General features: G+C 28.4%; 1 protein-coding gene across 1 annotated transcript in view; it reads right to left on the reverse strand.

The window, feature by feature from the left end:
• The window catches only part of LOC112680085 (fibroblast growth factor receptor 2-like), a 121,242-nt gene that overhangs the window by 35,834 nt on the left and 71,275 nt on the right, over positions 1-14,133 (reverse strand). The window contains exon 4 of the mRNA XM_025550081.1: positions 7,512-7,553. Within this exon, the coding sequence (XP_025405866.1) occupies positions 7,512-7,553 (42 nt within the window). The remainder of the gene's footprint in view (positions 1-7,511; positions 7,554-14,133) is intronic.

Consider the following 14,133-nt stretch of genomic DNA (forward strand, 5'->3'; position numbering starts at 1 on the left):
GGCCATCACCGTGCACGTATTACACGAACTCGATTTTGTGCGTGTTAGACAGTTCCTCTTCGAGTGCGTTTCCCGTACGTTAACCTGTTTTCGGTTCGCGATCACTCTGGTTTCATTGGCGTCCACGTGGTTTTCACCCATGGTTCTTTTTTGCAAGTCGCTTCGTCGTGCGCGTCGCGTACGCCAGTAGTACCAACTTCGTTTCCGACACAAGCCATCCATCGCCACGATTGTTGTCCGTTGCGGTCTGCCGGTTGGTAGCAGTGCTTATTTACGTTGCCTTCTAGGAGTCAGGTGTAGCGATTATCAGTTGGACCCTTATCACCATCACCCGAGATAAGATTGTTTTTATTTACTTATTGTCTGTAAACCTTAATAATAATAAGTTTGGTTTGTGCCCAAGGGCTTATTATTAATTGGTCTATCATTTCTTTGGCCTTTTGTTGTCCTTGAACATCACCATCTCCTCCTCTCACCATATTTCATAATCTTCTTCAGAGCGCACGTTCGCGTGTGTCGCGCGGCCGGCTGGCAATAAATATTTTTCAAAGGCTCCGCGACGGTGCGTTCAAACAAGGTGCTTGTCTGATATAGTGGACCGATTCCTTACTCTTTGTGTTTTTCAATCTTGAAAATAATTGTTCGCAAATGTATGTACTGCCGAAAAGCGAGAACATAAATAAGGCATGATCATGAAGCATTGGATGTGTTTCTTTGAGTAGATATAACTTATAAAAATCTAATAAAGTTAACTAATTAAATTTTTCTTTGAGTTGAATATCTGATTGCAACTCAATTCATTCCATTTGAAATTTAGTTTCCACAGAAGTAATATCAATCGAAAATAGTGTTGAGAAAATAGCAAAGAGTTGACTATTCTTACGAAAATCTTCAAAACGGTTTTCGATTTCATTAATTAAAATTAAAATCAAAGAAGCATATTTCTCGCTACTCTAGGGATTGCATTTGGCCAGGGAAATACATAAAATTATTCTCTTTAACTTTATTTTACCATAAATTAAGTTTCAGTTCAAAAGCAATTATTATTTGAAACATTACTAATGAGTTGATTTTTACCTTGAAGACGTACGTTTAACTCATTTAATTGAGCAGTTATGTCAACTAAAAAGCTAAATCCATAAGGTAGTTTTCATCTTCAAACTTTATGACAGGTTTTCCTTTTGACTCTATGAACGACTTTATTTCCTTTCGCAAATCATAAAATCTTTTGAGCATTTTACCTCGACGAAGCCACCTTACTTCTGAAAGTATACAACGTCTGCAGATTCTACTTCCATGATTTTAAGGTAATCTTGAAATTGACGATGATTTAGTCCTCTAGCTCGAATAAATTTAACACATTTTATGAAAATTTGCATGATGTTATCCATTTTCAAAGCTTTCGCACATAAATTTTCCTGATGAACAATGTAGTGGTATTGTATCAAATCTTTTTTCCAACTAAAACCACATGGTCTCCTATTAATTTTATAAGTCCTTCTTTTTTACCTACCATAGCAGAGGCACCATCCGTAACTAAACCTAATATATTGACCAAGTTTAAAGAAAATTTATTCAGTGTAGTTTCTACTACTTCAAACAAATCACGAGCTTTTGTAGTGTCTTTCAGTGGTAGTAAAGAAGCCATTTCTTCAGATATATTGAATTCATTGTCAATACCTCTAACAAAAATAGCAACTTATGCTCCAATAAAACTCGTGTCCAATACATCGGTACTTTCATCAATAGCCAAAGAATAATATTTGAAAGAACGGACTTTTTCTTCCAATTTATTTTCGATGAACTTTCCAATATCATCAATTTACCTGCTTAAAGTTTGATGAGACAGATTAATTTTTGAAAAAACTGCTTTTTTATCGGGACATATTATATCTGCAACACTTTCTAAACACTCCTTAATAAACTAGCCATCAATAATTGGTTTTGATTTTTTCGCAATCAAAGACGACACTACATAACAAGCCTTTGTAACGGTTAGGGACTCAGAAGTAGCTTTTATAATATTGATTTACTGAGAAGAAAGACATTTTTTTAATTTTAAAATTTTTTATTTCCGAAAAATTCTTGATAAGAGTCCATTTTGGTTGCATGTTATTGTAAATAATGTCTTTTTAAATTATAATCTTTAAAAACTGAAATGGTTTCCTTACAAATTAGGCATAATGCTCCATTTTTCATTTCTATAAAGAAGTATTTTGCTGTCCACTTTTCGTTGAATATTTTTCCTTTGTCCGTTACTTTTCTTTTCTTATTAGACGACATTTCGCTATTTGATTATTAGTTTATTATACAAATTATAAAATTGTTATTAAATAAATAATAATATTGAGCACTAACACCACTGTTCTGAACAAAACTTGAACATCTGACCATCACGCGCGCACAACTGTATGTCTGTACTAGATAACATGTGCTTATTAATAATTTTATATAGGTATTTTATTTTTATTTGTTGATAAATGACACAAGATATTAGTATCGGAGCCAATAAAGATAAAACAATAATAAAGTTTATCTTTAGGCCCGATGCACACGTCCGTATATAATATAAGATAAGGTGCCGCAACGGTAAAAACACGGACTTGTGCATCGACCAGCAAATAAATTTGTTCTCGTAGTATTAATATATTTTATACAATTAGTTAGTGGTTTTTAAATTTAAGTGAGACCGCATCAAAATCTACCAAGGGACGCGGGTTGGACACCTCTGCTCTAAACGATAGGAAAAGAGACCAAAGGGTTATTTTTATGCAACTTACAACTTTGATACATTTTCTTTTACTTTTTGAAGTACAATTATATATTTTTCCAACTTAACGGCAATAGTAAAACAATAACAATGAAAGTAAGTTTTTAACAATAACAATAAAAATAAAAATATGTTTCCGTGTTTTCATGTAGGTCATAATTTACCAACAGTTTCAGATAACATAATTATTGCGTTTCATGTGTCTAGAAATCTTTCTAGCGAAGTCTGGAAATTCGCGAAGAAACTTTAAGACTAGAAACTTCGGTGCTATATGCTGGTTGTACTCCCAGTTATAACTCGGATTTCCAATCAACGGCAGGATAAACAAATTGATAATTTTGTCGTCACGTTAATGCGTTGCGGATAATAATGCGGCCCGAAAACTTTTCGAGAATTTCCAAACCGTCCACCGAATGTGATACGACGCACGTGTACACCGAAATGTGCAAAACTGACAAGTCAAAAATATTACGAACCGTATGAACATATAATATGCGTACGGGTGAAAACGTTTGCGCTTCAAACGTGTATCGCGTCGGATAATACTGTAGTAGTTTCGAAATTTTAACTTGCCCAGAGTACAAATAAAACCAATACAGTCGATATTTTTTTGTGAACACAATTAAATATATCTGTAAGTCTTAAAGATAATATAAACTATTGTACTATCTTTGCAGTAATTATACCATTTGATTCTTAAAGTAATTAATTTAAAAGCTTTATAATTCTATTATCACGATTTGGTTCGTGTGCAAAAGGAAAAAAAATGTTAATCTTTATTAATTTGTTCCCCCCTCCTCCCAATATAATAACTAAAAACGCGTTGCTTTATATTCAACTTTTATATTTCATTATTGTTCTCGCGAATTAATTTTAAAATGAAACTATTTGTTTTACAGTTGTATAGTTTTTATAGTTTTATTCTGATGTGAAATATCGCGGGCAGGTTACACACGGCCGCACGTTTAATGCAGGGCTCATTATCTTTTAGATGAAACAAAAACAAAATATGAGCATAGTAATAATTATAATTTGGTTTACAAGACTAACAAGTAATTTATCTCAATAGCCTGCACAAAGGAAACTGTTTGTTCTGAATGTTTAAAATACGATTTAAAAAATAATTATTTTCCTTGAGAAATGATGGATTATAGTAAATAAGTAAGTATTATATAATTAAATTCTCATAAATTACCAAGAATACAATATAATGATTCGATTACGAGTATTTAATATGGAACGAGATGGACACAAGAAGATTAATAGGTAATTATAAATATTTTGTTTCGAAAATACTACATTATTAGAGTAATTAATAGGTGACTGAAAGAACTACTCGTAAAAAATGAACCGTTCGCTACACAATACCGTCATATCATACGTACATAAATTCGTGAAATTTATAAAGAAATACATCATGAAAGAAGAAATACAATATGTTTCTTCCGCCAATCGTGTTATTCATGTCAATTATATTCTATCATATTTACTCATTGTTGTGTATTGTAGGGTTTGTAAATTTATTTTAATGAAAAAAAAAAAAAATAAATATAAAATATTTAATTTCAGTAGGTATTATTTATCTTTAATTTAAACCTACACAAATTTCAAATCATTACTATATATAATTAAGTATGATATTTTTTTAATTAGAATTTAAAATCAATCCAAACATTACTTATTATTGTTGTATACAAAATATATTTTCTGATAGGTACACGTTTTATTTTTTAGAGGAAAAGAATCCATTTTTACCACATATACAACCGTTCAAATATTATCGGATATAAATTGCATTGCCATTCGATTAATAATATAGTTATAATCACTAAATCGTTGAACTATTATTATTTTCAAAAATAAACTCTGAAAAACGTAATTAAAACAATACATTTGTTTTTACCAAGTTTTAAAGTAATTAAATCTAATAGAGTGTATGTATACAACAACTTATTAGTTATATTAGTAATTTTTAGAGCAAAATTCATGATTGAGACGCTTTATTCTAAAATATGTTTATATGTTTTTAAATTCTACAGTAAATATTCAACGAATTTAATTTTTTTTTTTAACTGTACAAATTGTATGATAAAATACACATGTTATGTAAACTGCTCACTAAAAAAAATAAATAATTTATTCATTATTTAAATTTTTACATAATTTAGTATTATGAATGTTAGAGGCATAGTTATAATATAATGTTAATATAATGCTTCTTGCAGTTGACGTTGAACAGTTCATATGAACTTTGCTTGATTTGTGATTCGACACTTGACGCTGTAAAGATTGTCCAGAGTAAAACAGGTAATCAGTTATTCAAGGTGAGATGTTTAATGTATTCATATTTTCAGATTCAAAGTTACGATTCAATGCAAACTGAGGATTTAAAATTTTAAGAAATTAAGTTGTTCTGTAGAATTTTCGGTTCTTAGTATGTTCTGTTCTTTCATTTTTGTAAGTAGTTGAGGCTCAGAAAGTCATAGACAATATATTACTCTTATAATTTCTACGTATAACTTTTTGTACAACTGCATTATTTTTTTAGGTATAGTTCTAAAGAATTTATGAAAATCAATTGTAATATTCAGCGTCAACAATATAGTATTTTATGTCATGAAAAGTATATCATCGTGATCGATTTAGACCGCTTTTTCCGTCATAATTTAAAATGAATCAATTGTTACGTGTGTCATTTAAAATAAATTATATTTCAATATAGACGGACTCGTCCTACTTCGTAATGAGTTAATTGTTCGTATAACTGTATTTATGTTGGACAATTTAACCAGAACTTCTCCACTGTGAAAATTATCCATGATAACTCGTCATAATACTTCGCTTAGAATTAAGTTAGATACTACTTTAACTGAAGTATTAATCATTTTGACAACCTATATCGATTCAAAAGTAATGCCATCTGGAGAATGTAAGTGGCTTTGTTTGTTGCACTAAAAAAAAAGGAATTTCCATCGACGACGTTTGTCATAAATCTTGCATTATGTAGGATCGGTTGAATGTATAATATGTGTTCAAAAACTGTCTAATAAGAAATTAATTGGAAATATAATTTTAAAATTGAATTTAAATCAATTGTATTTACACTAAATAATGTTTGGATTAATTATTATGCCGTGAGTTATATTTTAAAATTTATGATAAATAATTATATTATCATTTAGTTGTAATAGATTTATATTATTCTATACATAATACACATCTAAAAGATTATACTTATAGCTTGAAATATGATTTATTTTATCTCAAATACCGTAAATAAAATTTTAACAGTGCATACAAAATAATACAATGATCCTTAATAGTGACATACGTACACGATATAAGTACACATGTTATATATCAAACTATTTTAAGTGATTTCTTTTTTCGGGAGAATTCAAACCTGTTTTGAAAACGTTATTCCGGCTTTAAAATGTGAAGTCAACTTCATCTATCTTATTTGTGCCGATCAAATGTTTTTTTTTTTTTTATTTCAAGCATTCGCTTATAAAAATACAGCCACGTACTAATTGTGTCCTAAAGATATTTTTGAAAAAGAGTCTAATCCGAATTACGGTCCGATTAATATTTGCCATATCCATCAGACCTTCATAATATTATCATTCTACACACGGTAGTAACGATAGTCAGAACTTATATGTATTTTGTATGGTTTGTAACATTATAACATATTGATTTCTATTATTTCAAAACAGTTTTCGATGTTGACTGATAAAAAATAAATATAACGACTAAGAATATTTCGTTGCTTTTCTAATTTTGCTGTACCATAAAGATTTATTATATATAATAACAATTATAGATTATATTCAATCAAATACAAATCAAACTGTAGTACTGATATTACAGACAGTCCTAAGTCTGCGTAAAAATGAGAAGGAAAACGAAATTCAAGATGTATTATTGTATGTATTAAATAATAAGAGAGAGATACCATGCACACGGACCGCAATTCGTGTATTCCGCAAAAATACTCGGGCCGCAAATTGAAAGACATTTTTACTGCAGGACGTAACTAGTAACCACCCAAATCTTCGAGTTTTTGTGACATGCACCACTTCAGTTACAACTATTCTACATTTTTATGCTCACAAAACACGAGGTACTTTTTTCTTTTTCTATAATTTTTCAAAAATAGAACGAACAACAGTGACTTGAAATGACTAAGTATTAGAGTTTTATTTTATTTTTTCTATATGGTTCGATAAATGCATACTTATGCTAAAACTAAAATAATTTTGTATTTAATTCAATTTTCCGTATCCACGTCACACTAAGAAACAATTAGTCAAGTTATCATTCGGTATACTAATACATTAGTAAATTAATATTTTATAATTAATTTAAATAAAACGTTCAACTCATCCTAATTGCACTATAACTTGAAAAATGTACAGTGGTATTTAAAAGCAGATCTCCATTCGTTCGGGTGGCAGGGGTTCTCTAAAGCTCGATTTTATATGTTTCATATATTCCTAAAATAGCATTTAATTATACAAAAATATTTTATTTTTGTTGTGTTTATATACAAATAAGTATATGAACATTGAATTAACATGTATTTAAAGCTTAGAAATCCTCTTATAGCTTATCATTTTTTTCAATCACATCGTGATTTCGACCGAATATAATTATTCTCGTTTCCAAATTGGATATCTTTCCATTTCATTTCCAGGGTTTATTACTTAAAATAATTCGACAAAATATATTTTTTACTCACCAACATTGGCTTCTCCCATGTCACCGATCATCACGTCAGACTCTGTAAAAAAAAAAATAAACAATATGTATTTTTTAATGGTTTTTTAAAAAAAAAAAAAATTAAAATGTTACTATCATGATTCTTTTGGCTAAAAAAATCTTTTAAACGCTTATGGTAATCACGAAAATGTATAAGGATTTTTTCACTTTTTTTTTTTTTTGAGGAGGTTGCAGGCTCTTGTTTTATTTTGATTTTTTTTTTTTTTCATATAAATTATTCAATCGAAACCACTGTAAAATCTACTCCACGTTATTAACCATTATGAAAGGTAGGGCAAAATATGTGTACATTACCTTTTTTATTATTGTGTTCCCTTTTTTTTTTTTTTTTTTTATATTTGATATATTTGGGATCAAACACACGTGGCACCACGCATAAGTCACGTGACATTACCCGTGCACACCTAGTGTATGACTACGGTATGTTTTTCAAAAACTTTATTTTAATGAATACTAATATATAATGTTATAAGTTTGATTTTTTTTTTTTGGCGCAAATGATTCATCGTACAATATTAGGCGGCGAACCGAACGCAATCAACGAAATGCTCACGCGATCAAACACGCCACGATCGAACTCGTAGATGGTTAACAGTATATGAATTTAAATATTGTTCGCCCTGGCCACGAATAAAATATGCCAAAAGGAAAAAAACTATTGAGTAATTTTTCAAGAAAAAAAAATCAATTTTACCTATTAAACCTATGGTACTTAGTTAATGATTCATTTGAAAGCTTATAATCGTTCGTGAATCATGGGTGCTTATTTTTTAGTATGAGTCATAGAGATTCGTCACGTTAAAAACGTTCAGTTATAAAAAAAGTTCAGAGTTTCCAAATAAATCCAAATTGTAGCTCGATTAAATTATATTTGATACCCAGACACGTTTAACATAAAATTATTAAAAACCAGATGTTATAACCAGTGGCGGATTTAGTGTTTTGGCGTACCTATGCTTAATCACTCACCCCCCCTACTATCACTCTACTAAGAAACCAACAATATTTGGTCTAAACCCTTCTCTTCAAATTTTATTCAGTTTTTTATAAAAAAAAAAAAAAAAAATTATATAAAATAGAAAATCTTTAAAATAGAAAACTTCTAAAAATAAAATATTCCATGTCTATTATTTTATTTCAGATACCATTATTACCAGTACAAATGAACAATGCTTAAACAGTCACATAACGGAAATATAAATAGCCAGATATGAAAATATCTATACTTGGATAGTCGGATGTTCCCAATAAGTACATAGGTATTAATAAGTTATTAATAATAACTAGTAACTAACTGTAATTATTTTATGACAAATGAAATATTTTCAAATCGTAATAATAATTGTAATATTCTTACTATAGCCAATAAGTACGCATCATACAATGAAGATATTAATATATTATTATAACTTTTTAAAATTATTTTTATTCGTGTTTATATGACAAATATAAAAAAAAATATATTAAAATAAATATACCTAATAAATCAATAATAACATTTTATTCTATAAAAAAAAAAAATAGCCGCCCTCCCAAAAAAGCCGCCCTAGGCTATAAGCTTTTTAGCCTGCCCCCTAATCCACCATTGGTTATAACGCTATTTAAGTATCGATTAAATTTTATGATGAGACGAACTATGCGCGTATGCGAGCAAAATGCTTTTATATTACGATAAATTATATTGTACTTTGTGATTGAAACTATCTCCACGGGATACCAAGAATTGAGTGAACGGCAGAATAACATTTTATTTAAAAATAAAAATACTATCTATGGAAATCAAATACGTATTTGTATGTATCCCTACAAGACGTGTAAACTAATTATTCGATAAATATTGAAACATATTATTTTATCTACGTAAAAATATGTTTTTAACGTGTAAAATGTTTAAATTATTTATGTTATTTTAATTGGATTTCGTTTTGAATTTATGTAGTCAAAACTATAATATTGTATTGAAAATGTAATAGGTTAGTCAAAAACAATTAAATTCTAATGTACACTTGTGCAACAACTGAGTTATTCGTGTGCACGCATCGTACAATATAAAACCGAAAATTTCAATATTTATACACAAATGAATATTTAAAATATTGACAATCAATTCATTATTCTTTCCATCAATCATAATAAAAATAATATAATATAAAATAACCTTTCAGCGAAACGCATTGGGATTTATCATTTTGACAATCATTATGTTATTCTAACCTTGTTCTAAGCACTAGTTCCGAGACTAGATCGACGTGGCGCATTTGCTTATATTTTTATTTGACATCCATTTTATTTTTATCATTTCAACCGAAGAACCAATGGCATGAATAAGAATGGAGAACATGTGAATGAAAACATCTGCACTACTCTCACAAATATCACTCAATAAACGATTATCAACGAGAAAAGATATTTAAAGAAAAAAAAAACCACAACAATATATTGACTATCAGATTTTTTTTTTCTGAAAAGAGAGAAAAAATTGAGTTTTATAATTTTACTACAATACTCAGGATTACGGTTATTTATAATAGCGTCAACAACAAGTTAGCCTATTTCAACCTTTTTTTTTTATACACAATAAAACATAAAAAAAAATATTAATAGATAATTGATGCATTAATTTTAAATTAAGCAATAAAACAGCGAGATATTGGGACGAACGCAAACTGTTCATAATAAATATAATATCCTATGTAGATACGTATACTATCGACGCAAGCAATCAATCAATTTAGTCGATTTTATTCCATACAATAGCGTCAAATTTGAGTAAAATATTTCAATAAGTAATCAACAACTAATCGTCTTCTTTTAAACATCAGTATATTGACTTGTAACCTCGTTCTCGAATACTTTTCAAAAATCTGTATCAAAATATAAACACGAACTACAATGTTACAGACAACCGCCGATTGTGTATTGTTTTTAAAATTAGTGAAATAAATACTGTTTAAAACTATTAAGATGTATAAAAATAAAAAGTTATAGTGAGATTAAATTTTTAAGTAAAAAAATAAATTGCATATGTGTTCTTTTTTACGGCGTTTTTACCATCACCACCATCACCATTAATATATTAATAATAAATAAATAATATTAAAATAAATTTAATATATTAATATCACCATTAATTGCAGCTTATTGATTTATATAAATTGTAAACGATACACATAATAGGTACGAGCCCAATTAAAGCACAAAAAATGTCAGTGATCAGTTTTATCGTTTTACACTTTTTGCGGTTCTCGATGAATGGAAGTAAGTCTTTTCGTCAGTATTATTAGATTATGATCAAAACTATACACGTATTGGTTTTGAATTGATACGATACCTTTCACAAAACTATTTTTGTGTATCAAAATGCTTTGGACATTTCGTTTAGATCTCTGATTCAATTTGAAATTTAATTTGCGAAATGTGGTACTTGATACATGTAATTTTCTAAAATCTCTAATAGATTAAAAATCGCTTAAAAAAATCCTTGAAAATGATGATGTTCACGTGAAATATATTTTTAAGGGAATCGATTCGGTCACATGTTATTAATATATAAATACGTAATTTAAAAACAGAAATAAATAAATAATTGTTTATACTGTAGTATTATTATATTTGTAATGTACAATCGATTTCGAATTAAAAATTTATCATCAGATATACACAAAGCCAATAAAATCGTGACTATTGAGTCAGAGTGCTCCGAGTTGCTATTTTATTGAGTTTGTATTTACTTGATAATGCATTTTTAATTCCAAACCCGCCGTATATCATAAATATTATTAATACTCCAAGTCAAGCGTTTATTTATTTATTAATATCTATATTAATTTACGAACGCTAACCATTTACTAATTTTTAATTTAATTTTGTTATTGTTTTACTATACAGAATGATAACTCAATAAAATCAACCAAACGTATAAAAATTATTTTACGTTGTTTATACATTGAATTTTTTCAAAACGGTCTAATAAATTTGCAAACATTAAAAAAAAAAAAAAATGTTCTGCTTACTATTCTACCGCGGGAACCGTCGGCTAGTTTATCGACGGAACTGCTGACTATTGAAACTCACAGTCACGTAGCCCAAGGCGAGTTGTACATGCTGACACCTTATATTCAACTCTCAATAATATTAATATATATATTTATGTAACACAGGGTACTGCAATGTATACACAGCATAACAATATAACGTCTAAAGGTCGAATCAAATATATATTAGAATAAATTCCTATATTTACTTAGCACATTTTTCGGTTGAGTAAATGGTTTAGAGCGTTCCAAGTGCTGTTAGTTTTTTAATATAATTTTACACAATAAGTCACATTAATCACGTGAATGTGTTCAGAGTCATTATACCACAACTCGTCTCTTAGGTTCATCGGAATCATCTTTGGTAACGGTTGCAGCGGTTACGCGATTGTGATGGTCTTACGACGACAATTTAAATATCGAAACAAGTATAATTAAATAACTAAAAATTAATAAAAATGTGATAAGAGATAACTAGATAAACATTTTTTTTCAGTCATTTTCATTACTTACTACTTATGAATATTTATATATAAAGTTTTTTTTTTTTTTTGTAAAATTAATTATTAAAGACATTAGGTTTTTATTAGAGAATATTATTATCATATCCTATCTTAAAATGTTACCAGGATCTCAATGCTGACAAATTGTTTTCCTAAATTTATTTTATTATTTTTTGTTTATGTTATTAAAACTTATAATTTTAGTATAAGGTTATTTTAAATTTATATTTTTTGACTATATCTCAAGTTCTTATGAAGTAACTTATTTTTTGATGAGAACTTAAATTCTTAGTAAATTACAGTTAATCTAACTTTATGAAGGATCTAAATCGTTTTTTGAATTATATATAATTTAACATTGCTTTAAAATCTAAAGACATATGCTCCTGTGACCCTCTAAAACTTTTTGATTTACTATTATCATTCAAAGCATTATATTAAGCGTGAAGTGAAATATAATGATTTATAGATCATAAAAATCAAACGTACTTTTATCGAATAATAAAATAAGCCAATTCAATGATAATTCGTTTAGTGACATACGAAGGATTGTACTTTACCAAAATACAATGTATTTTCAAAATGTTTTTCAGGCAGGTTACTTTAGAGCCACATTTCAATATCAGATGAACACCAGTAATATATTCCCAAAAAATGATTGTGTAATCATAAATGTCAAATTTAAAACACTCTAATAAAATATGTAAAATATTATCCAACATTGCATAAACTTATAATATTATGTATTGAGATTGCAGAGAAATTACAAAAAGTTGATTCCAAAGGGAAAGTAATAAACATTTAAGTTCTTAAGATGAACAAATATAATACCTCTGTATACGTTTTAAGGAACTTATTTTTTGTTCGAATTGTATATGATTCCCATGTACTATGAGATATATTTTTATTGTTTCTTTTAATTATTTATTTTTATTTTTTTATTTCTGCAAATTATCAAAAATTTAAGTGAACAAATATGAATGTATACATACTTTTAGGGGGATAGTAAAGATATAAAAATATTAAACATATACAAATACTTTATATTAAGGATCACCTCCTCCCCTAGATACTTGTCAGTCAGTGACGTATCAATAAGTCAAAATGACGGGTAATATACCACAGATCAAAAAAAGTCCATGAATCGATATTGGAAATTTAAATAATGGAAAAAAATTAAATTAAAAATACGAATTGAAATGACATAACTATTGTTTTCCATGAAAAATACATGGGTCGAAATCGTTTTTAGGGCATTAAATGTTAACCTATTAAAGCGCAGTGAATGTGCGGTGTGCGTTTAGATCATGGGCTTAATTTAATTATCGATAAAGACTTATTATTTCCGAATACGATTGGTTTATAAAATATTTTGTAATACTGTACATGAGAAAATCTGTGTGTTCCCGCTGGTTGTTTTTAGCCCAACGGGCATCGTGAACCCTGGTCTCACACAACACATGACATTATCACGAACCGAAATATGTTTAATCCTACTCGTCGTACTGTTTATGAACATCGGTGTTGTTTTTAAACCGATGATTGACAGTAACCATGTCGGTACCGACGCGTCTTCAATCATCTTACAAATAATAATAATAAACCGATATCAATGGTAATTGTGTAAAGTGCAATTATTCCATTAGTAAAATATGAAAAAAAAACAAAACGAAGTATGCGACAAACATCGATATATTTAATTTTAATGCATACATGTAAAATACACTTGGCCTTCGTTTCGTTCGTTGCTTTCGTCCAGCGAAAGGTTTCACTTATCGTTTCTCTTGGTATAGCGTTATCACATAATACACTCAGTTTCTATTGTCTACCCAATCGAAACAAATTAAAAAAAAAAAAAAAAATAAAAACAAAAACTAGTACGGAAAGAAGAACACACGTATTGTAGACGCGTTAAGTTCGTTCATTTTGATAACCTCACGAGAGTGTTCGATCTCTTCGACGTGTGTTCACCTTATTTATTTTTGATATTAATTTAAACGGCCGTGAAACTTACAATGTAAGTATCGAACAATTAAAACTTTAT

This window comes from Sipha flava, unplaced genomic scaffold, assembly GCF_003268045.1.
Source record: "Sipha flava isolate LNK unplaced genomic scaffold, YSA_version1 173_pilon_pilon, whole genome shotgun sequence".
In the NCBI taxonomy this organism is placed as follows: domain Eukaryota; kingdom Metazoa; phylum Arthropoda; class Insecta; order Hemiptera; family Aphididae; genus Sipha; species Sipha flava.